Genomic DNA, 22,470 nt, shown 5'->3' with positions numbered 1-22,470 from the left:
TCAGATCATCATCATAAAGTTCATAACCTCCCCCCCCCCCCCCCGATCCGATCTCTGCTGCAATTCTGAGTTTTTCTCTGCCAAACATCATCCAGCCATCCATCGAGAGAGAGAGAAAGAGAGAGAGAGAGAGAGAGAGAGATTGGAATCCGAGAATCGGCTCAATCATCATGGAGATGAAGATGGAATCGCTGTCGTACGTCGACGAAGAGCTCGACTTCGGCTTCTTCCACGTCGAGTCGGAGGCCGAGGACGCCATCTCCGCGCAGTGGGAGCTCGTCAATGCCTCCGACGCCGGCTCCGATCGCTCCGATTCCGACGCCCCCGACAGCCCCGTCTCCGACGGGCCCGTGTACGATCTTGGCCTTGCGAACGGGATCGCCCGCGTCGATGATCTTGACGAGCGGGATCCGGTGGGCCGAAATGGCGATCCCCGCATTTCCCGCCCGATTCGCCTTCCGGAAACCCTAGAGTTCCGCGCGGACGATTACGTTGTGAAGGCGGACGTCGAGGGCGATTGGCGCCGAGATGGTCGCGATGACGACGACGACGACGATGATGATGAAGACGGCGATGGAGGAGAAGAAGAGATGGACGAGGACGACGACGGGCTGGACGATGAGCTCGTGCCGCGTCACCTGAGCGGCAAGTTTGGGAGGCAGAGAATAAGGAAGTTGGGGAAGAGAGCCTGCTCGAAGATGAATTACTCCAAGAGGTCGCCTCATCTCTTTGTGAAGCCTGGTTGTCTGCACGGGAAGCACGGGTTGGGCTTAAAGCACAGTCTTTGATCTGAGGTAAAATTTGGGGAGATCTAAAGAGGTGGTGGGTTGATTGGGTTCGGGTTCGATGTAAGTACTTTGATTGATCAGGGTTGGCTTGGCGCTCCGGTGATAGTAGATTGGGGGCTAGTTCTACTTGTTGATATCATGTTAATAGATCTTTTAATGCTGACCTAGTTCGTTTCTTCGATCTTTCTCTTGCCCGTCCCTATCTTGATTTTCTCTTTTCGATATTCCGGTTGCCATTTGCATTGTTTTCGATGGTTTTAAAACTGCATCGTTGCATTCTTTTGTACATTCCAAATTTTCCTTGGGTTGACATCCGTAGAAGAATCTAATGGAAGAACAATAAATCTTTTGTTGAGAACGATAGATCAGTGGTTGATCTTGATTTGTGGCCATACGTAAATCGAGGCTGGCTGCTTTTGGATGTGGGGGGGTAAATGGTGCACAATGTAGGAATGGGGGCATTAGAATGAAGCAGGTCTGTTTGCAATTTGCATCGGATGTTGGCCTTTGGGAAGGGACATCACTCGGTCACAGAGCTCATTCTGTTGATGGTGGCCCTTTAAGCTCTAACCACCCGACTCCGATGGAGTTTTCCTGGTTGCAGATGAAATCTTGTTTTCAACTGAAATTGTTGATAAAAAAATTGAAAGAAATGTTCGCTATAGGGGCTCTCTGGTTAGATCAATTTGATCTTGTCTTCTATCATTGTGTTGAGTTTTGCCCTGCATTGGAGATTTTAAAAGAATGGATCGATTGTCCGTTATTTAGATAACTCGAATATCAGTTCTGGCAGTATTGGTTTCTTAAACATCACCTGGACAGAATTTACAACTTGGTCAATACGGAGGAGGTGTATAGAATGGTGCCTTACTTTTGCCGTTTTATGGTTAGTGGGATTAAAGCAGATATATGTGTGGTTGTCCTTCCATATTGTTTGATTGTTTGGTAGAAATGCAAAAATGGTATTGATTATGGTCTGCTCGCCTGTTCAGATTGAGAAGAGTGCTGGTTTTTTCTGCTTGCTGCCTTACCTTTCTCAAAACCTGGGATTTCTCGATGCTAATTTGGATTTTTAACAGCTTCAATTTGGCCATCATCGCTCTCTCTCTCTCTCTCTCTCTCTCTCAGATATTAATAGCCATATCTTAAGTTATTCAGATATATGTGTATACATGTAGCATGAAGCTTTTACTCGTGACTTCGAGTAAGGAATAGGATCTGCTGCCTTGTTCCAAGTGATGCTTCTTTAGCTAACTTCTGGATTTAGCAGTCATGGAGCAAAAAGTTGTTTGGATGTTCGTGAGTTACCTTAAAAATGAATGGATCAGAGTATGGGCCGCTGGCTTGTCGGAAATATTTATGGTTTTAGATACTTCTGGTTCTCAGATTTCTGAACTACAATTTGGTGATTAATGGTGCAAGACTTTGCTTATAAGGACATAATTCGAGCTCCTGTATCTTCTAAGGACAACTGACGAGTTCCTTCTGGGGAGGTATCTTGCGGAGCTTTTCTCATTTGGTTGAAAGGAGTTGCTTTTCCTTTTTCTGGCGGAACTTTTCAAATTTCGATTCTTTATATGTTGTATATGTTGTATCATCGCCATCCGATGAAATCCGCCACAAACAAATCCGCCACGTTTTCTTTTTCCCCTTCCCTTGTCTAAAGGCTTGAGATTGGAAAAATTCACGTATTTGGGCTGACTCCCACACAGTCATCGGAAAAGCTTTCGACTCGATCATGAAGTCTTTCATACATTTGTGATTATCCGCAATTACTCAGACTTTCCATTCTGGAATAAAGTTATGTTGATTTTTGAAGTACTTATCTTTCGGTGTGTCCGCCACGGGAAGTGATCGGGTCCAGGTGCACGAGTTCTGTTTGGTATTGGAAAATCTCACATGACAATCATCATATTGAGAACAGTAGCTAAAATATGAGGTTCATACCAGTCGGGCATGCGTATATTGTTTAAAATGGCCTTCTTCGAGGTACTTATACAAGCCTCTGTCCCAAATTAAAAAAAAAAAAAGAACCGGTAATTTTTTTTTCGGTTGAAAAACACCTGGTAATTACACAGGCGCAGATAAACCTTGATTAACAATCGATGTGATTTATGAAATGATGTTACAAGCATCTCTATGGATAACTAAACAAATGAAACACGTTAAAGCAAAATTAGAAAAAAGGAATATCAAAATGGGCTCAATAGCAAAGGAATTGACCTGAATGAATGGACTAGAGGTGGTCAAGGTAGCTTTGATTAGCCATTCTATTCCATCGAGCGAGCTTTTCACGGCAGCGATCGGAGTTTTATTCCGCAGGGAATCAAGTGGGAGTAATCAAATCACTAAAGAAAGAATACGGTCAATAATCCCAACCCACCACCACTGGACGTCCGAAAGAAAGAAGGGAGAAGGAAGAACCGCGGGTCTTTCGGCACAAGGACGAATAAAGAAAAGCTGTCAGAACGCATTTCCTCCTTACGGGCTTCCCTGTAAATTTTCGCTGTGTGACGAGAGGAGGGGGGGGCTTTGATGTGAATTGTTGACCATCGTCTTATCTCCTCTTTTTCTTTTCTCTCCCTCCCTCTCTTTTCTTCTTTTCACGCCTTTCGGTTCTCTACTTCAGCTCTACCATCACTACCTAACCTCTCAATTCTCAATTTCTGTAGTAAAGAAGCTGATCTGCCAATCGATGCACTTTACCTTAATTGCCGTTATGGACTCCATGCTGGACTCTGGGCAGCGTTCTTTTGCCTAGAACAAGTACCTTAATTGTTCTGCAGAGATGGTGATCAAACTCTCCAATGAAATGCTGCTGTGATCTCCAGCATGATCGGAATAGAAAAGATGTCCGCTTGTCTGAGGTGCATCGCGATCCTCTGGAAAAAGAAGAAGAAAAAGCTGGGAGAGAAGAGTAGAGAACCTTTCTTTGAGGAAAGAAAATTAATATAACACCACCCCAATAATGGAGTCACTTAAGACACTTACCATGACAAGCAGATCACCCCCCCAAAGCCTAAAACTTTTAAAAGCTAGCTCGTATTCACAGCACACACCTCATCACTCTCCATCAAATATACTTTCTTATTCTTATACTCAACTTTTGTTCTTGTTTTATGGTACCCGACTCAGGGAATCATAACTCTTCTCCACCCACAACACACGCGATAAAGATCTGAAGCAAGAAGGGCAAGCACAAGAACACATCAAGAGAGTGTTGTGAATAGTGGTTTTGCTCCGGTGTCTTCTTCTTCTTCTTCTTCTTCTTTTTCTAGTTATATTATATCGCACTTTGTCTCATTTCTGGGTGGGGGAGAAGAAGATGATGATGATGAGAGGAGGGCAATCTGGGATGAGCACGAGCTCATCAAGGTGTCAAGACTGTGGGAACCAAGCCAAGAGGGACTGTGTCTACAGGAGGTGCAGGACTTGTTGCAAAAGCAAAGGCTTTCCCTGCCAAACTCACATCAAGAGCACTTGGGTTCCTGCCTACAGGAGACACCAGAGACATCAACAGCAACAGCAACAACAACAGCAGCAGCAGCAACAGCAACATCAACATCTCCCACACAATGTTCCTGTTCACCAACAGCGCTCCCTCCAACCCCTAAACCCTAAAAGGCACAGAGACACTTCCACATTCCCAGGTAGAATCTCTCTTTTCTTGGAGAGTGCTATTCAAAGGACTGTTAACGAACTTAGCATCACCCGGCCAACAAATCGTTTGCGTGTGATGAACGTTTATTTTCTAAATAGTAACCTAGCAGCTTTTACTTGTTATTGGGGCGAAATAGCATTTGATTTGATTTTGTTATTAATTTTTTGAGATTTTCATCTTTCGAAAATCTAGGGTTGGGCGCTGAAGGGAATTTCCCTGCGGAAGTGAGCTCAACAGCCACATTCCGGTGCGTTAGGGTGAGCATTGAAGATGATGATGCAGCTGAGCATTATGCGTATCAGACATCCGTGAACATCGGAGGGCATGTTTTCAAGGGCATTCTCTATGATCAAGGTCCCGAGAGCCGCTACGGCACTGCTGCTGGCGAGAGCTCTTCAGGTGATCCCGCCTTACCTAGTAACAATGGTGATAATAATCCCGCCATATGCACTTTGGCTTCGGCTTCAGCTCCGGAGGAATCGATATTTCCTTGCGCATATCCGTTTCCTCTAAGTGCTTCGATCTCGGGGACGCACTACATTTTCCCGAAATCATAGCGCCTGTGCGGTTAAATTCTCTGAAAGGGAGAGCGGATTTAGAAGTAACGGCCATGATCAATGCGCTCACGGTTGAATGATTTTCATCAGAAAAGCATTAAAGGAGGTCAGTAGAACATCCCTTGATTTCGACCAAAAAAAAAAAAAAACATCCCTTGATGTCACTCGAGTGCACTGTCGTTGAAGACAGTGTGCAATTTATACGTCTTTCTCGTGTGCTAACATATAGTGTATTACTCTATTCCTCCAAAATGAAAAGCTGGACTTCTCTTTCATCAATTCATTTGTTGTTCTGATATAGACATGTATCTACTTAGATGCCGCGCATGTTTTGGATAAGTCCCATGATTTGTCCCATTGTCCATAGTTTAATGATCTTGTCTTGTGAGTTTAAGTCCAAGTTCGCTTCTAAGTTCTTGTTGTTTATGAACTTCGAAGCTGCTTTGTTCCCTATAATCCGCTTCTTTGCCTGCTCGGACGTGAAAAAAGTAAATTAGTTTAATCCTAAACTTACCTAACATGAACGTCTCAGGGTTGCATCTTGTAGGCAACTAGCTACGTTGTCTCTCCTCGTTGTCATGGAGACAAAACCCCCATAATCCGAGGAAGACACGTATGTAGATCTTTGCTTGTCACCAAGTAGTTGCCTCTGTCAGTGCATTGATTTCCAGGACACGAACTTCTCTGTCTAAACACGACAAAGATTCAAATTAGTCACTTTGCCGACGCGAATTGAAGTAAAGGGGAGAACGGTTTCGTTTGCTTATTATAATATTGTCCTGTTACACACTTTCTTCTCATGCAAATGCAAAGCTTCTCTTTTCGCGTCTTTTAGCAGTATATGTGATGTTGATAGAACTACACCATGATATTTTATTAGGGTGTTAAGATGTCGAGGGGAATCGCCCTATGACTATAAAGCCGAAGCTAAAAGCCCTAAACCCGATTAGTTTAATCTGAATAGAGAGAGAACCTTAGGTTGGGGGGGCATCTTGTGGAGTTTTTACATGACGGTGACCTTAACCGAAAAGCTGCTACATATAATATATAGTTTTCTAGTCCCTTTTGTGTTAAAGAGACGCGCAAGCAAAAATAGAAAAAGATAGATGCCCCCAAATATGAAAATAAAACCAGCTGGAATATATACCTCTGTACTCGAAAGAAATATACCAAGTACAAAAGCCATTGCTTGCGGTGGTTATATTCTTTCTACTACTCTAGTGGGGAAAGGGGTCACCCCTGAGAAATCCATGCAACAAAAATTGATGGCCCTAATCCACTAAAAGGAGACTTCTAATGTTAGGTTCAATCTCAATTTTGCTCCAAACTTGTGTTTGTTCAGATTAAAATCGCCAACTTTTACTTTGCTCCTAAATTTACCCTAGTTATCAATCCGTCCAAACATCGCCCCCGGTTTCTTAAAAATCATCAACATCAGGAGGCTGTTATTGTTCCATATGAAGGCGGGGGTGTTGATGAATAATGAGTGTTTTATTGACTCTAATGTTGATAATTTTAAAGAAACTAGAGGTGATTTTTGGACGAAGGGTTAATGGGAACATATTTGGGACTAGTATGAAAGTTGGTGATTTTTTAGGGAATTAGGCCTTGATTGACGACTTTTCCATTCTAGACGCAAATTGAAATTATTGGAGCTTCATTTGGATAATTCAGTAGAAAAAAAAAAGGAATTCTCAATAAGAAACTAATTGATTTAAGTGGCCTAAAAGTTTATTAGGTGGATTAAATTCACTCGTGTTGGATAGAGTCAATTACAATGCAAACAACGTGTGAAAACTTTATGTTTTCTGAGTAGTTACCGGTGTGTCCATCACAGTTTGACTAGACTTATGCACTAAACTTCTTGAAGCTCAAACTTGTGGTGATCGGTTCCCGGTCCGGTCCGGTCCAATGGAACCGGTCACTTAGGATTTAGTTTACATTTTACTAATTTTTATCAATGAATTTATGTCAATGAAGTTAACTTAGGGTTTAGTTCACATTTGACTAATTTTTTTGAAGAAACAATATAAATAAAAAAAAGTATATGTAGTCAGTTCGGTTCCCCCTTGGAACCAGGAACCGGACCACTCGGACACCAATTCCACTTTTAGGAATCGGGAACCGGACTGACACTCCCGGGAACTAGACTAAACTGACCGGTCTAGTCCGGTCCGGGCAATTCCCTATTTGGGCGATCCGTTTTACATACCCCTATCTCAAACTCAGTTAAACTCTAGCACACTATATTGTCAGATGTTAGGGGATACTTTAATGGAGTCCCAGTAGGCATTATAATGATCCGTGTGTTTCTGCATATTTTTTTCTCCTTCCTTTTTCGGCTAATAATTGAATTTCGGCCTCTTGAATTTCTTTTTCCCCTAAAAAGTTAACCAATAATCATATCTACTTACTTTTGCTGCAACATTTGGGACCGACGCTGATTTAGACCTGTGGAGCTTGAGAGATAAATTGTGCTCTAAACTATCTTTTTGCGTGGTGTGTTGATCAGGACATTGTTATGGAATTACTAGAGCGCGCAAGTAATCCAAACGACATAGTATCATGGAAATATGGTATGAATTTGCATCTCTACGTGTTCATGCAAGATTATCATTCTTTCAGACTTGGTACAGTATACGGTTTGCGTATTCTTTTTTTGTACACAAGCGATACTTATTACCATCAATCAGGCAGTTATAATTTGAAATATCGACCAACTATCCATATCAACGGTGAAAAACACGGGCTATGGGCAAAAATGGGTACACAAGCCGTGTGAGATGGCATTTGTTAGCTAGTGCCTCAATGGCTCTTGTAGGAGGGGCACTTGTTAAGTGAATAATTAGGGAAGTGTTATGATTTTCAGTATATTAACTGGTGAAACGTGTGATTAATGTATTGAAAATAAAAAAAAAAAATTCTTGTACATTTCATCAATGCACTTTGAGACACTCGTTAATAAGATCCTTTATATTTTTTCGTCCCTTTCTTCGATTCAATGGTTTCAAGAGCTCTTACTAGAGCGAAGAAGGCTAACAGAGTCATGGTCATTGGGGACGCAATGAATAGGTTTTTGATCTTATGTTATTGCAGTAATGAATACGTTTTTGTTTTTGGCCAATAGGAAAACTGACATTGAATGATAAATTCGCGAGCCTAGCGTGATAGTCTAGTGGGATTGACCGTGGTCTTGCGTTTTCGTATTCACCGACCAACTTATAATAAATCCGGCTCCTTTATTTTGTGAAAAATCAACTATTTAAAAAATACTTTCTTAATAACAATCGCTCGTATTGCTTAAAAAAATAAATGAACAAAAGATACTCTCATTGTTCGTGAAAATATTTATATATAAATGATTGTCGACTACAACAAAAATATTTTTATCAACTACTTATTTCAAACTATGTAATCTATTATTTTTAAGAATATATTTTTCGTAAAATAAATGCACATAAATAAATTGGTATTACATTGTTTCGAGAGTTTCAAAATGAGAAGTAAATAATAAACTTATAATGAAAACGAAAAGGGTGAAGAAGAAAACAAGGGATGCGCGGCGCCTTTTCCTAGAGGCCATCGTTTTCCCGACATGTCTTCATCATATGAAGTTTCCAGCCGCTTCGCTTTTGTCCCCGGGAGGATAAGGCCGGTGCTACACGGATCAGGTATTTTATTGATTTTTAATGCATGACCTAAATTCTACATGGACAGTCAAATTTGGTTGAGACACCCGCATGGATATACCCTCTACAATTATTTTGAATTCAAATCATTATGGATAGATCTTTCACAAAATCACGTGTACATCGAATTTCTAAAGATCGTTTATAATCGCTTCGTAGTTTCGATTGGTTTATTTCTCTCTTTTTCGAATTTCTGTTTTGTTTACCACGATATGGAGGCAAATTTTATTTTCCTAAGAAGTGCGTCTCGGTGTAAAAGGAAAAAAATTATCTAAATTCTGAATTATTATGAATAGTAAAAGTGCTTTTGCTCCTTGCAAAGTGGGGGTGCCTCAACTCGAGGCACGTTTTCGATGAATTAATTAAGTTACGAGTCTCTTGTTCTCCCCATCCTTAGCCTTGTAATTACCGGAATTCACCGCCTATAAGAATGACGATTGGGGATTCGCCTTAGGCAATTACATGTAACGGATGGATGCGTGTTGTGTAAGGAAAGATTTACACGAGCCATGTATTTAAGATTGATCCTAATTTTCATCAATTAATGAAGCACATCTATATGTTTGGGTACATGAAACGCCCTTGTTAAGACAAACTCACTTATGATGCAATTAAAAGTAGGCACAGAATCACAGCTTAATTTCAATATAGACCCGACCGAGATCAAAACGTCGTCGTAATTACGTAGGATGCTAATCACCCACGGCCAAATGATGATAAATGGGGGACGCAACAGGATACACATCTGGGTCTCGGCCCACTCGAAAGACCAAGGAGAAAAAACAAACGAACACGTAAAAAGTGGAAAAATAAAGAGGGAAATAAAATAAACAAATGAAATAAAATAAAATAAATAAGATGTGAATCAAAGGAAGGAGCGAGGCGAGGGACGAAACGTGGTGTGGTGCTAAACTCCAAAGCCATCTCTCAGTTCCTCGTGTCACTGAGATCGATCCATCGATCGATTCATTCTCTCTCTCTCTCTCTCTCTCTCTCTGTGCTTGCTCGTGTAGTGTACAGGGCGGTGTCGAGGATTGAGGCGAGAGAGGAATCGAGAAGAACCGAGGGCTGAGGATTCGCGGCGGCGATGGGAGAGAGGCGGCGCGGCGGAGGCGGAGGAGGATGCTGTCCTCCGATGGATCTGTTCAGGTCGGAGCCGATGCAGTTGGCCCAGGTCATCATCCCCATCGAGTCCGCTCACCTCACCGTCTCCTACCTCGGCGGCCTCGGCCTCCTCCAATTCAAGGATGTCCGTACCTCCTCCTCCTCCTCCTCCTCCTCCTTGCTTCTCCGATTCGATCGTTTTGTTCTCTTTGGGATTTGCTCGTTCGCTCTTTTTTCTACTCGCTTCGCCGTTTGGATTCGGTTTGTTTGTTTTTTACCCCGTCCTCGCTGCCGATGGTTTTCGCGATCGGCGAGGGGTTTTTGCTGTCGCCTTCTGTTGTGGACTTGTTAGGTTTCGAGGTGAATTTTAGGCTTTCGGACACTTTTTAGGATCGATAGTCGTTTGTTTGTTTGGAGTCGAATTGACGCGCTTGATTTGCTGCAATTGAAATTGCTAGTTCATTCGCCGCGGTACCCTGTTGTGTTGCTGAGGCCGTTTGATTGAGCTGGTCTAGGAAATCCATATGTTCGGTAGTAATCTAGTCGTGGTCAGAGAAACTGTTGGTGTAAAATGTGAGTGCCGGCATCTTAGATGCGTAAAGAGTTTCTGGATAGCGCACTACTTGATATAGAGACCGGTATCTGGTAATTCCTTCAGAAGTGAAGGAGAACAGAGAGAACAAATAGAAGTTGGAGAAATCGAAATCGGCACGTCATCCACGTGTGATTCAGAAATGATGATATGAAGCAATGTTACGATGGGGATAACACACGTGAGCTCTGGTATATCCATTTCCAAGTCCATTGCTGTTTGTGGGTGCAGATAACTATTAATCATGATGTCTTAGTTTTTTATATCATATGGCTCTGAATTTAGGAAAATGGATTCTCATTTGGAGCGAGAATTCTGCGGGAGGATTATTTCCTTTACTTTTTAGATGACATTAATCATAACGAGCTTATATTATACAAGTTTTATATCAACTGTTGTCTTTGATTCTTTTGGTTATTATAGTGCCAGACGAGCAAATGTGACCACAATGTTTAGGGGAGACGCATGATCTCTCTTTTTAATATTCTATCTGAAACTTTCGGATATATGACATTTTGATAATTATTCATCTCTAGCTGATTATTCTGATAAAATTGTCCTTTTCAGCTCAATGTAGACAAAAGCCCCTTCCAAAGGACTTATGCCGCTCAGGTACAGAAGCCTTCGTCATTTACAGCTAAATTTAATTCTTGTGTACTTTGATTTGCTTCACTTCATCTTCTTCTTTCGAGCAGTTGCTGTCTATTAAATTTAAAAGTCCTGGGATAAGTGGTTAGAAACTTGGGTCTAAGATTCTGATACTACGTATGAATGTTCGTCTAAGATTCATGTATTTTCCTTTCTCTCTCACAGCAATTTAATTGTTATTCACAAAATATTCTCTAGTTCTTTAGATAAATGGATATGTTCGTCTAATGGTTTCCATCCATGAAGATTAAAAAATGTGGAGAGATGGCGCGCAAATTACGCTTTTTCAAGGAGCAAATGTCAAAGGCAGGTTTGGTGCCTTCTATCAAATCTACTACCCGAGCTGATATCAATGTGGATGACCTGGAGGTATATTGGATTTTCATTGGTCTGGTAAACTATGAATCTTCCATTGTTACTCATGACGATAGTTTGTTTGCCATAGACAAAACTTGGAGAACTTGAGGCAGAGCTGGTGGAAATTAACGCAAATGGTGAAAAGCTGCAACGTACTTATAGTGAGATGCTGGAGTATAAGCTTGTCCTGCAGAAGGTATTGCTTTGTCCTACTTGGAGGGATTGGCTGCAAATTGATTTTTGAAGTTGCCTGCATGACAAGCATGCTTGCACAGACATATATATGGTGTCGAATTTTTTTTCTTTACTGTAGATCCTTGCCTGACTATTCAATGAGATTAGGGTCTAATTTTTGACATGTGTGCGTATAAAATTAATATTAATTTCAAATTACAGGAGTTGTAATTCTGTTTCTTCCAGGTTAGTGAATTTTTTCACTCAGCTCAAAGCAGTGCCACAGCACAGCATAGAGAGATAGAATCACAGCATGCTGGTGAAGAATCCATAGACACACCTTTATTACATGATCAGGTATATAAAGCTCAGTTAGGAGTTCTTGGAGCCATCTTAATAATTAAACTCACTCTTCCTTTGTTATTTCGTTAAACTACTTTGAAGGAAATGGTGACTGATGCGTCGAAGCAAATGAAGTTGGGGTTTCTCTGTGGACTTGTCCCTCGAGAAAAATCCATGGCATTTGAGAGGATCTTGTTTCGTGCTACCAGGGGTAATGTGTTCTTGAACCAGGCAGAGGTTGAAGAGCCCGTTATAGATCCTGCTTCAGGTGAAAAGGTGAGGTTATGATTGGTTGAGTCCTTGCTTGCAATTTTCTGTTGATCTGGTAAGATGTAAACTATGTGCAACAGGAGTATTATCCATTGTTTCCGGTTCTCACTTTACTATTTTCTTCGCTAATTTCTGTCAGCCATTTGTTTTTGCATTCCGTTACTTTTGTATTTGCTTGTTTTTGTTGTTGGAGAGAGAGAGAGAGAGAGAGAGGGAGAGAGAGAGACATGACATAATAGGATTCTGGGTTTTGCAGAAGCTGGTCATAAATTGAGCTTATGCCATCTGATTTATAAAACCTTCAGGCTATGTTTGGAAGATGCCTAGGAGATGAAAATGAAGGAAAAATGCCTATAGTTTAAAATTTCCCTCCGCACCTTACCTGCAAAAATTTTAAAATTTACTTCATATCAAATTTTCGTTCTCCCCATTCCCCTAATTTCTCAAACATAGAATTAATTAGAGATTAAGGTATCTAGTGCTATTGTGTTTGATTTTTTACATTGTTATGTCCAAATTATGGGTCATCCACAAAATATTTCGAAGAAGGGAAAACCATGCTTTGATCGAGGATGGTAATGGCATGCTTTTAATTCCAATTGACCATAAATATTTGATTGCCTTTTGAAGTGATTAATTTACTAGTCGATCAGTTAGATAAATAAATCTCTGAACATTTAATTTGGTTTGGGGTTGTGGGTTTGTGGACTGTAGACTGGAGACATGTTCCTGTTTCTTATGGCATATAGTGCAGGCTTCTGTATCAAACTTACTTTTTACAGTGTTTGGGCAAGATTTTATTTTATACTCTTGCATGATGCAGTGTCCGTGTTATATTTAATTAATGTATAATTTAAGTCACGTCCTTCTGGGCATATGTTCTAGTTAGATGGCGTTTCCTTCCCCTGACTTGAGACGTTAATTTTCAGGTTGAGAAGAATGTTTACTTAATTTTCTATTCTGGAGAAAGAGCGAAGAATAAGATCCTGAAAATTTGTGAGGCTTTTGGAGCTAATCGATACCCTTTCAATGAAGACTTGGGAAAACAAGCTCAAATGAGTTCAGAGGTATTCTGAGTGCTCGTATTGTTTTATATATTTGTCACTTAGAATCATCTTCTCCTCTCTTTCCTCCATTCTGTCCTATTCTCTGCATTGCCATAATGGTCAATTTTGCTAGGGCGCCACTGCCAGAACGACATCCATCTTGCTAATGATAATTTATCTATTTATGATGGTTGTCTAATGCCATCTGTTGATTGATTGTGTTGTAAATATGGCTTTGTGAGATTGTGGTTCAATGCCCTATTTGTTGAATGATTGAAACGCCATAGTTTTCTGGAGCAATAGCTCCAAGCATACAATTGTTCAAATTTAAGTGTGATCTTGATTAGGTTATGGCGAGACTTTCAGAACTGAAAACCACTATTGATGCTGGACTTGCACATCGTGGCAACTTGTTGCAGACCATTGGAGATCAATATGAGCAGTGGAGCCGCTTGGTAGGCGTAATTATTATTATGAGGATATGCTTAATTATGTTATTAGAAAGCTTAATAGTATTGTATCGAAAGTATCTTGTTATAAATCGGCTCAGTTTACTGACTGAAGATTTTGATTTGTCTCCCCAACTTTACATTAGCACAAAAATTTCAGATCTTTGAAGAAAAGTTTTGTTCTTTAGGATGGACAGATGGTACATTGCCTAACATTTCTCTTTAATCCTGAAGGTGCGGACGGAGAAGGCTATCTATCACACATTGAACATGCTTAGCCTTGATGTGACAAAGAAATGTCTTGTTGCAGAGGGTTGGTGTCCAGTATTTGCAACAAAACAGGTTTTTGTGGCACTCTAATATGTCTATTAGTGGGTGATAAACAAGGTAATCATCTGAATGTTGGTGCTGGGAAACCTTGGACTTGTTGCAGATTCAGGATGCATTGCAGCGAGCTGCATTTGACGCCAATGCTCAAGTTGAAGCCATTTTCCAGGTTTTGCATACGAAGGAGTTGCCGCCGACATACTTCCGCACAAACAAATTTACTTCAGCATTCCAGGAAATTGTTGACGCATATGGGTGAGTTTTAAAAAATTTGGAAGTACACAGGGATTAACTCATGGCATGTCTGAAGTTGGAAAATGTTATCTGACTTATAGAATTGTGTGATAGTATTCTCATGTTGTTTTTTTTGCTGGTCGAAGTCTCGCGTCTCTCCATTTGTCTAATATGCTCTGTGAAGTTCAGCCGCATGCTGATAAGGTTACTCCTTCTCTTGATTATGCAGGGTGGCTAGATATCAGGAAGCAAATCCTGGAGTATATACAATAGTTACATTCCCTTTTCTATTTGCTGTCATGTTTGGTGATTGGGGACATGGAATATGCCTGTTACTTGCAACATTAGTGTACATATTTAGAGAAAAGAAGCTTTCTGGTCAGGTAATATTCAAATTTAAATTATATCTTGTATCTTAATTCCAACAAATTTTCAAAAGTAATCCCTGTCTTTGCTTTTTTGGAGAATTATAGAAAGATTTCTCTTGAGTGTGAACTCGTTGAAGCTTCTTTAATTTCCTTTATTAACATGGGCGAGGCAGGTTCCTTAAATTTGGGATAAGATCCTTAAGCTTGATTGTCTGATAATTTTTTTGCTCAAGAACTGTTTGTTTGGTTAAATCATACTGTAGTGAGCATAATGTCTTCATACTGGGATTAATTCTCATTTTCAATGTTAACTGTTTTGCATGTAATGGAAAATACAATTAAAATTTTCAGATTTGGAGACTAGACTTTTTAGTGATGAGCCAGACTAATAGGATGAATTGAAAATATTTTCTTTTGTGAACTTTGTATCTTCTATTCTGAAGACCACTAGTTTTTAAAGCTTTTCCCAGGGATGTTTATCTATCTGCTTTGATGCCTTTTGTAAAGAGTCGCTAATTAGTGTTGTATGTTTTGGCAATTTTAAATTGATTGGTATCGAGAAAATCTCAGAACAAAATGTCAAATGATACTTTTCTTGTCTCTGTCTATTTTCACTAAATATTCCCCAAAAAAACACAAACTTCATGCTTTCTATAAAAATACCATGTTGAAAAGAGATGTCCGAATTTATTATTTCATATCAAAGTAAGCCTTCATTAGTTTGGTTGTCAAGGATGTCATTTAAAATTGTGACAGAGCAGCTGAAGTGGTATTTTTTGTGTTCCGATTGATATTTGTCTTTAATCGTATTGCATAATAGTTAATAATTTTACTCATAATGGCAATAACAGAAACTTGGAGACATCACAGAGATGACCTTTGGTGGCCGTTATGTTATTCTGATAATGGCACTCTTCTCAATCTACACCGGTTTGATCTACAATGAGTTCTTTTCAGTTCCATTTGAACTGTTTGGTCTCTCAGCATATGCATGCCGTGATTTGTCTTGCAGGTTTGTGGATGTATCTTTTGACACCCAGTTATATCATAATTTGATCGTCTTGCTTCTACTATTTGGGGCATATTTGCTTTTTCACATCTAGTGTTGTTTCACAGGGACGCTACAACAGTGGGCTTAATTAAAGTCCGTGACACATACCCGTTTGGTGTGGATCCTGCCTGGCATGGCACAAGAAGCGAGCTGCCATTTCTTAATTCTTTGAAGATGAAAATGTCGATTCTACTTGGTGTGGCCCAAATGAATCTTGGAATTATATTGAGCTACTTTAATGCCAAATTCTTTGGCAATTGCGTGAATATCTGGTAATTGTAGTCTTTGATATTTTCAAACTTCAGGCTTGATCTCTTTATAAAATCTTTTGAGTTATTTTAGTTCTGATACATCTTTCTTTTTAAAGTTTTGGGTATAAATGAAATGATGCTTTGTTAACGCATTGTCTCAGGTTCCAATTTATTCCCCAGATGATATTTCTAAATAGTTTGTTTGGGTACCTATCTCTCCTAATCATTGTGAAATGGTGCACTGGTTCACAAGCTGATCTATACCACATAATGATTTACATGTTCCTAAGCCCTACTGATGATCTGGGTGAGAATATACTTTTCCCTGGCCAGAAAACTGTGCAGGTAATCCTTCTTCCGGCCAGCACAAAATTCACAATAATCGACCTATCAGATATATCAGATGTGTATATCCTCATTTATATTGGTTTATTGCCAGCTTGTGCTACTATTGCTGGCACTTGTTTCTGTGCCATGGATGCTGCTTCCAAAGCCTTTTCTTCTAAAGAAGCAACATGAAGAGGTCTCATTTTCTTTTTGCTTAAGCCAACTAATTTTAGATTTTTGGACTTTGTACATATTTTAATTGGTCCTGATTTACATTTTACAGAGGCACCGAGGCAATTCTTACATGCCACTGGAGACCACGGAGAACAGCTTTCAGTTGGAAACAAGCCATGATGCCCATGGGGATCATGAAGAATTCGAATTTAGTGAAGTCTTTGTCCACCAGCTTATACATACCATTGAATTTGTACTCGGGGCGGTCTCCAATACAGCTTCATATCTTCGTTTGTGGGCTCTTAGGTATGCTGCTTGGACCCGTGTCATTTCTCAGTCTCCATCTAGCAATACTCTGAGCCTCCGTGTGTTCTGTCATATCATGTATATTTTCCTGCAGACAAAATAGTAGCTAATTTGACTTCTTACTTTACCTACACATCTGTTCAGTCTCGCCCACTCGGAGTTGTCAAGCGTGTTTTATGAGAAGGTTCTGCTGCTTGCGTGGGGGTAAGCTTTCTCATTAGTTTTGCCTTCTTATCTTGCTAGTTATGGTTTGTTGTGAGGTTCTCTTGGGATTTTTTCAGAATAGATGGGCAAGTGACATGGGTTTATGCTGCTTGTTGACTTGCCCATTTGATTTTCTGCACTGGTCTTTTAAGACAGGTTTTTTGCTGGTAAACTCAATATATGGTATTTAAGATCTTGTGGGCATTAATAACACTGGAACAGACCTTCCGTGCCCCTTGGAACACAAGGGGATAACTTTCTACATGCAATGAAAACAGTAGCTGTAGCTGAAATAATTGGGTACTTGAATGTAGGATTTCTGTTCAGTTATTGCATCAGATTCGTGATCTTTGGAGACTGATACGATGTGTTGCAGGTTCAACAACGTGATCATTCTCATTGTTGGCATCATCATCTTTATCTGCGCAACTGTCGGCGTGTTGCTGGTGATGGAGACTCTCAGTGCTTTCTTGCATGCCCTGCGACTTCACTGGGTGGAGTTCCAAAACAAGTTTTACGAGGGAGATGGTTATAAGTTCTATCCATTCTCCTTTGCATTGGCCAGTGATGAGGATGATTTCTGATTCCTACTGTATCACCCAATATATAGTGATGGATTGTTGTGTCACATGCATGATGCGTGTTTGGTTGGGTCTGCGTCGATTCTTTTATTGGAAGTGATGGGAGGCTGTTGTCAAGTTTCACCTGGAACTGCCTCCATTGCGCGAGCCGTCCCTTCTCGGTATATGTTATTAAAGAAATAAGTTATGATCAGGCTTGATTAGTGTAATGATGATTGTTATCACTGTCGGTAAATTATTGATGTATGTATTTATTTTAGATACTCAGAAACCTGGAATGTACTTTGGTAAACTGTTTGGTGTAGTATTAGCTTTTATCAGGCGGGAAAGTCATCGTGAAGCTCGTTTAGATATTTGGCGCAGACGGCTGAACGAATAACTGGCGCAGCCTAATGTCTCGCCCCAATAAAGTCTGGACCTGTGGGCTCAAGGACCCAACGGTAGGCTTAACCGCAAGTGTCTCAATCTATCGGCTAAAAGGCCCAATATTCCCACCTAGCGGGGCCTCATGGTTAGTAAGGCCCATGCTCGTAAGCAGACCAAAGCCCGGCTTTATTTTTAGGGGCCGAGGAATGCCTATTCATGCTATTATGGTGGCGGTGGCCCATTCACGGCGCTTTATCAAAGCCCAAAACGCCCAAAGCCCGGCCTGTCAGACCAAACATGGGCCTATTGTATAGGCCCAACGTCCGGCCCCTTAACAAGCCCAAAACGTCCAACTGGGCATTAGGCTGGCCGGACGCCCAACACGGCCTATTTCGGCCCAAAGAGGGCCCACGCATGGGCCAGCGTACAGTCCATTCTAAGGCCCAAAATACGCCCCATTAGGGTGGCCCAAACTTCATCAGCCGAAACTGCGGCCCCTAGCTAGCGCTACAGGTCTTTCGAACAAAAAAAGAAGAAGCTAGCACAATAGGTCCAATCTGGGCCCATTTATGCAGGCCCAAAGCAAGGGTCATTGAGGCCCAACCTGGCCCATTGATGAACTCAACCTACAAGCATTTTGAGGCCCTACAGGCCTATTGATTTGGCCCAAACTAGGCCCGTTATACCCCAATCAGAGCCCATTTACGCAGGCCTAAAACATAACCCATTTTGAGGCCCAACAGGCCCAATCGGAACCTACTAATCCAAAGTCTGGCCCATTAGTACGGCCCATCGGGGGCCCATTAGTCACACGTGCGGCCCATAACTAGACTAACAGGCCAATCTGGGCCCATTTCTACGGGCCCAGGCCCAAAAGCGTTGCCCGTTTTGAGACCCAACATACAGCACGGGCCATCAGCTAGGCTCAAAGTAACGGGCAATCATATAGGCCCAAAGCTTCTATCAATTTGTCCAAGAAGGCCTAGCCGGGCCATTTTGTAAAGGCTCGGCAAGCCCAACTATGGACCGCTAAGTCTGCCACGAAGGCCCAAAGGCCAGCGACCAGTCTACATTTTTTGCCACGAAGCCCGTGCCACTCTTGTTGAAGATTTCCGGCGTTTTAAGTGTCGACGTCAATATTCTTCCTGTTATATTTCGTTTTTCCCCCCTATATTTGTGCTTTCCCCAAGTGGGCCCATTTGCGTGCTTATATTTCTAACTGATTTACATTGGGTTGAATGGGATCCAATCCCGACCAATACAAATTTGGTAGAGCAGATCATAAAGCTAAATTTTACAACATTTTGACACTCACACTTTCGGAACTTCAGATCAGACCCACCCTCGAAGCAGAAAGTAACATTTTCTTTTTCCTAGACAACATCAGATTGGCACACTATAATTTAAAACTACTACAGCTTGACAAATGTTGTAATTGCCATCCTTATTTACAAGGCAAGTACCTCTAGCTCAGAGGCTAGTGGGAGCCAGGGGTGGTCTGAACAGCTGCCACGGTAGAGACCAATGAGTCTACTCCACACGGATTGCGGCCCCTGCAGATTTTATAGTATCCATTCTCTCCCCAGTTCTCTCCCCATGAGTTCTTTATGATCCAGTACGGCTTATCCTTCATCCTAATGGGAGCATAACCTGCAGAACCATACCCAACCAACAACACCCCATGGTCCAATCTCTTGGAGCATATGAATGGGCATGAAACCCCTCCGATGTATGTCTGCATGAACACAGCGTTGATGCCCACTGTTTCGACCAAAAAAAAATTTTGGTACCATTACCGTAAGATAAGCAGCATGCACATTATCTGAGCCAAAAAAGAAAAGGGATAAAAGTAAAAAAAAAAAAACTCTATATTGGGGTCATGTGTCATGTACCGGCAAGTGGCCCATTCTTCACAAGATTTGCTGCAATTTGATCTTCATCAAGGGAAACAACGCTGAAGTTGGCCACGGATGCAGCAATCTTGGATTTGTCGAATTTGCAAGTTCCACGATCAGTGCCAGTATAGGGGTAGTCGCCCTCTCGCATGAGCCCACCTGCTTTAAGAGTGTACTCAAAAGCACTGTTCATCAATCCACCATTGCATCCAGAGTCACATGAACCAGGTTCATCTGGATCACACTGCACAAAAGTAGAACCTCCATTTGGTAATATTTACATAAGTTAAACATAAGAAAAATCGACGAGTGATTTAAAAAAGGCATGCACACTGAACAGAGTATTAGGCCTTTTGATGCCAGGGAAGAAAATAAGCTACTCTTACAAGGGAAATATAATAGGCTAGTGGAGAACCGATTTAATAAGAGTAAGCATCAGGTGTTCAGCTTTCATGACAGAGCCATATTACTAGTGCTATTAGAAAGGTTTCATAAGTCGTCACAGATATTGTGTCAACTTCCAGTTTCATACAATCCAAGAGGGAGTGGGAGTGGAGAGATAGCACACAACACCCAACTACAAACTACTCCAACGGCCGACACAGAGGGTGGCGGTGATGGAAGTTCCCCCCTCCCCCCTCACATGCTTTTAGGGGTAGTGAGAGATCAATTGCTCATCACATTTGCAGAAAAAACTCTACTCGCAAAAGAAATACTTGCAGAGAAACAAGGAAATGGAATAGGACATAATCTCCAATCCTCGGTTCACTTTAGGCAAGTTCATTGCCAGTTTCATTTTTCCTCACCCTCTGCTAGCTTTATATCCTACCGATGAAACTTCAAGTTTCTCATTTGTGGAAGCTTGACTGCATTCCTATATCCCACATAACTTGGCTGGTTTTGCGTTCGACAAGTCACTTTTTTCCTAGCCGTATGAAATTAGGAATTTATGATTCTTTCACATACCATTATTCAAGTAACTTTCACACATTGGCAATTTATTTAGATGCTCCTTATTTCACTAATCAATTAACAAATTTTCTGTCCAGAGAATTCGGGAAATAGCTTGTATGGTTGCAAATAACTCAAGCAACTTATGCGCCATTCAAGCTGGAAGACTACTCAAGTTTCCCTTGATTTCTTCTAAAAATTTAGTGTTCATATCCTAAACACGAGCACAATGAATTGCACAGCATCTGTGTGATGAGATATGTAACAAATAGGACTTATGGCTTAATAAAAGAATCAAATTGACTATCTGGAAAATGGAAAATAACTCCATGGATTAAAGCATCTCTAAACATGATCATTCAGGATGCAGATGATGCCATGTTAAGAATAGATTAAAACGAAATCCGGTTCCAGCTCCCACTCACATTCGTATGCCTGGCCCTGTTTTTATATTGGAACAGAATTCTGCAGAATGCTCATCCCCTTCCATGAGTGAAGAAATTCCCATCCTCTTTTAATTCCACAAGATTATTCCCTAACATACCTCGTTTTGGCCTACTTCATACATCATTCGAAGCAAAGTTTTTCCATATAAATTTTTTAATCCTTCTCATTGATGAAAGAAGATTAACAAACGGCAGTACCAAATGCAAATGAAGCAACCACGAGAAGACACAATGACATTACCTCATGATCACAATCCACAAGTTGTTGCTCGCTGAGGCTAACTAGTTCTCCAGTAGCAAGGTAGTGCGCGCCTTCCAGTGCTCCTGTCGTGCTGAAACTCCAGCATGATCCACACGAGCCCTGATCTCAGCAAAACAAACAGCAGAGTCGGCACTTCATGAGAAAAAAACCAATGAAAGAATTTTCTGAGGAAATTCATCGAGGATTCGGAGCATGGAGCAATCCAAAATACCTAATCAATTAAACAAAATGAAAACAACAATCGATTTGCATTGCTTTGGTTACTTCTGAGAAAACCTATTTGGATGCATTGCTCAGAACGAACGAACGATAAACTCACTTGATTTTTGACATTGGTGACAGCTCCGTGATCTCTCCAATCGAAATCCTCGGGCAGATCATCGGTCGGCAGAAGCGGCGCCTGATTCGCATCCTTCGGCAACCGAAGCCCACTCCTGATCCCCAAATGACTCCTCTCGAACTCGGAGGGCGTCAGGTCGGAGAACCGGGTGACGCCGTGGACCGCCGAGGGATCGAGCTCCTGGTGCCGCCTCGCCCGGCGCAGGTTATCCCTGAACACCTCGAATCGGCGATCGTGCTCTTCCTGGGAGGAGTACGACTTGCCGAAGCGTCTCTTGAAGAGCGAGAAGTGGCGATGATCGGCCGAGAGGTCGCCGCCATCCGCGGCGGCGTCGTCCACGACTTGCCGGATCAGCAGCGGATCGCCGTCGACCTCCGACGAAGCGCCGGCCGAGACGAAGACGAAGGCGAAGGCGAAGGCGAAGGCGAGAGAGAAGAGGGCGATGAGAGGCAGAGAGCGATTCATGGTTCGAGGGAGAAGAGCGCGACGCAGAAGAAGAAGATCTGGAAGTGATAGAGAGAAGAGCAGAGGCGGGGCTATATATATATATACACACGTGCGAGAGTGTGGATGGTGCCTTCAAGCGAGAGAGAGTGGGAATTGCTTGCAGTGCAGGGGAAAGGGGGGCAGCCAATCAGGGAATGACAAGTGGCGAGGCTTTTGAGTGATGGATTTGATTGGGGTTGCTTCCTAGTTTTGAGCGTCGTTGT

General features: G+C 41.6%; 4 protein-coding genes across 6 annotated transcripts; 3 read left to right on the top strand and 1 right to left on the bottom strand.

The window, feature by feature from the left end:
• The first annotated feature begins 65 nt into the window (after positions 1-65).
• LOC115672574 (transcription elongation factor spt5-like) lies at positions 66-969 on the top strand. The gene has a single exon (XM_056304921.1). It carries the CDS (start codon positions 171-173, stop codon positions 786-788), a length of 618 nt encoding a protein of 205 aa, XP_056160896.1. The 5' UTR covers positions 66-170; the 3' UTR covers positions 789-969.
• A 1,860-nt stretch (positions 970-2,829) lies between these two features.
• LOC115672561 (protein SHI RELATED SEQUENCE 1) lies at positions 2,830-5,832 on the top strand. 3 transcript variants are annotated; one of them, XM_056304919.1, is made up of 4 exons: positions 2,835-3,283; positions 3,461-3,655; positions 4,111-4,438; positions 4,642-5,832. In XM_056304919.1, the coding sequence occupies exons 2-4, from the start codon at positions 3,596-3,598 to the stop codon at positions 5,004-5,006; spliced, it is 753 nt and encodes a 250-aa protein (XP_056160894.1). In that variant the 5' UTR covers positions 2,835-3,283; positions 3,461-3,595; the 3' UTR covers positions 5,007-5,832. The 3 variants fall into 3 exon arrangements, with proteins under 3 accessions (XP_056160895.1, XP_056160894.1, XP_056160893.1); XM_056304920.1 differs by having other exon boundaries at positions 2,830-3,655; positions 4,114-4,438; XM_056304918.1 differs by having other exon boundaries at positions 2,835-3,655.
• A 3,737-nt stretch (positions 5,833-9,569) lies between these two features.
• LOC115672423 (V-type proton ATPase subunit a3) lies at positions 9,570-17,820 on the top strand. Its single transcript, XM_030594228.2, has 18 exons — positions 9,570-9,944; positions 10,959-11,003; positions 11,286-11,408; positions 11,485-11,592; positions 11,817-11,927; positions 12,015-12,188; positions 13,112-13,249; positions 13,576-13,683; positions 13,912-14,019; positions 14,111-14,259; positions 14,468-14,621; positions 15,458-15,618; positions 15,723-15,929; positions 16,070-16,253; positions 16,348-16,431; positions 16,519-16,715; positions 16,860-16,919; positions 17,296-17,820. Exons 1-18 carry the CDS (start codon positions 9,783-9,785, stop codon positions 17,501-17,503), a joined length of 2,481 nt encoding a protein of 826 aa, XP_030450088.2. The 5' UTR covers positions 9,570-9,782; the 3' UTR covers positions 17,504-17,820.
• A 1,280-nt stretch (positions 17,821-19,100) lies between these two features.
• On the bottom strand, positions 19,101-22,240 carry LOC115672424 (cysteine protease RD19A). The gene is made up of 4 exons (XM_030594229.2): positions 21,740-22,240; positions 21,400-21,519; positions 19,759-20,005; positions 19,101-19,627 (listed from the first exon to the last, which is right to left on the bottom strand). Exons 1-4 carry the CDS (start codon positions 22,223-22,225, stop codon positions 19,344-19,346), a joined length of 1,137 nt encoding a protein of 378 aa, XP_030450089.2. The 5' UTR covers positions 22,226-22,240; the 3' UTR covers positions 19,101-19,343.
• Between the last annotated feature and the right edge of the window lie 230 nt (positions 22,241-22,470).

The sequence above is a fragment of the Syzygium oleosum genome, unplaced genomic scaffold, assembly GCF_021117445.2.
Source record: "Syzygium oleosum isolate NSW1041296 unplaced genomic scaffold, Sole_v2.1 Sole_v2.33, whole genome shotgun sequence".
Classification (NCBI taxonomy): domain Eukaryota; kingdom Viridiplantae; phylum Streptophyta; class Magnoliopsida; order Myrtales; family Myrtaceae; genus Syzygium; species Syzygium oleosum.
The sequence above is the reverse complement of the archived record's forward strand: the minus strand, read 5'-3'. Positions and strand labels throughout refer to the sequence as shown.

Coding starts and splice junctions, on each gene's coding strand:
- LOC115672561 (XM_056304919.1), top strand. CDS start 3,596: ATGAAATGCTGCTGTGATCTCCAGCATGATCGGAATAGAAAAGATGTC. Junction 3,656..4,110: donor AAGATGTCCGCTTGTCTGAG/GTGCATCGCGAT, acceptor GTGGGGGAGAAG/AAGATGATGATGATGAGAGG. Junction 4,439..4,641: donor AGACACTTCCACATTCCCAG/GTAGAATCTCTC, acceptor TCGAAAATCTAG/GGTTGGGCGCTGAAGGGAAT.
- LOC115672423 (XM_030594228.2), top strand. CDS start 9,783: ATGGGAGAGAGGCGGCGCGGCGGAGGCGGAGGAGGATGCTGTCCTCCG. Junction 11,593..11,816: donor ATAAGCTTGTCCTGCAGAAG/GTATTGCTTTGT, acceptor TGTTTCTTCCAG/GTTAGTGAATTTTTTCACTC. Junction 13,250..13,575: donor AAGCTCAAATGAGTTCAGAG/GTATTCTGAGTG, acceptor GATCTTGATTAG/GTTATGGCGAGACTTTCAGA.
- LOC115672574 (XM_056304921.1), top strand. CDS start 171: ATGGAGATGAAGATGGAATCGCTGTCGTACGTCGACGAAGAGCTCGAC.
- LOC115672424 (XM_030594229.2), bottom strand. CDS start 22,225: ATGAATCGCTCTCTGCCTCTCATCGCCCTCTTCTCTCTCGCCTTCGCC. Junction 21,520..21,739: donor TCACCAATGTCAAAAATCAA/GTGAGTTTATCG, acceptor TGCTGAGATCAG/GGCTCGTGTGGATCATGCTG. Junction 19,628..19,758: donor GAAGAATGGGCCACTTGCCG/GTACATGACACA, acceptor TGGTCGAAACAG/TGGGCATCAACGCTGTGTTC.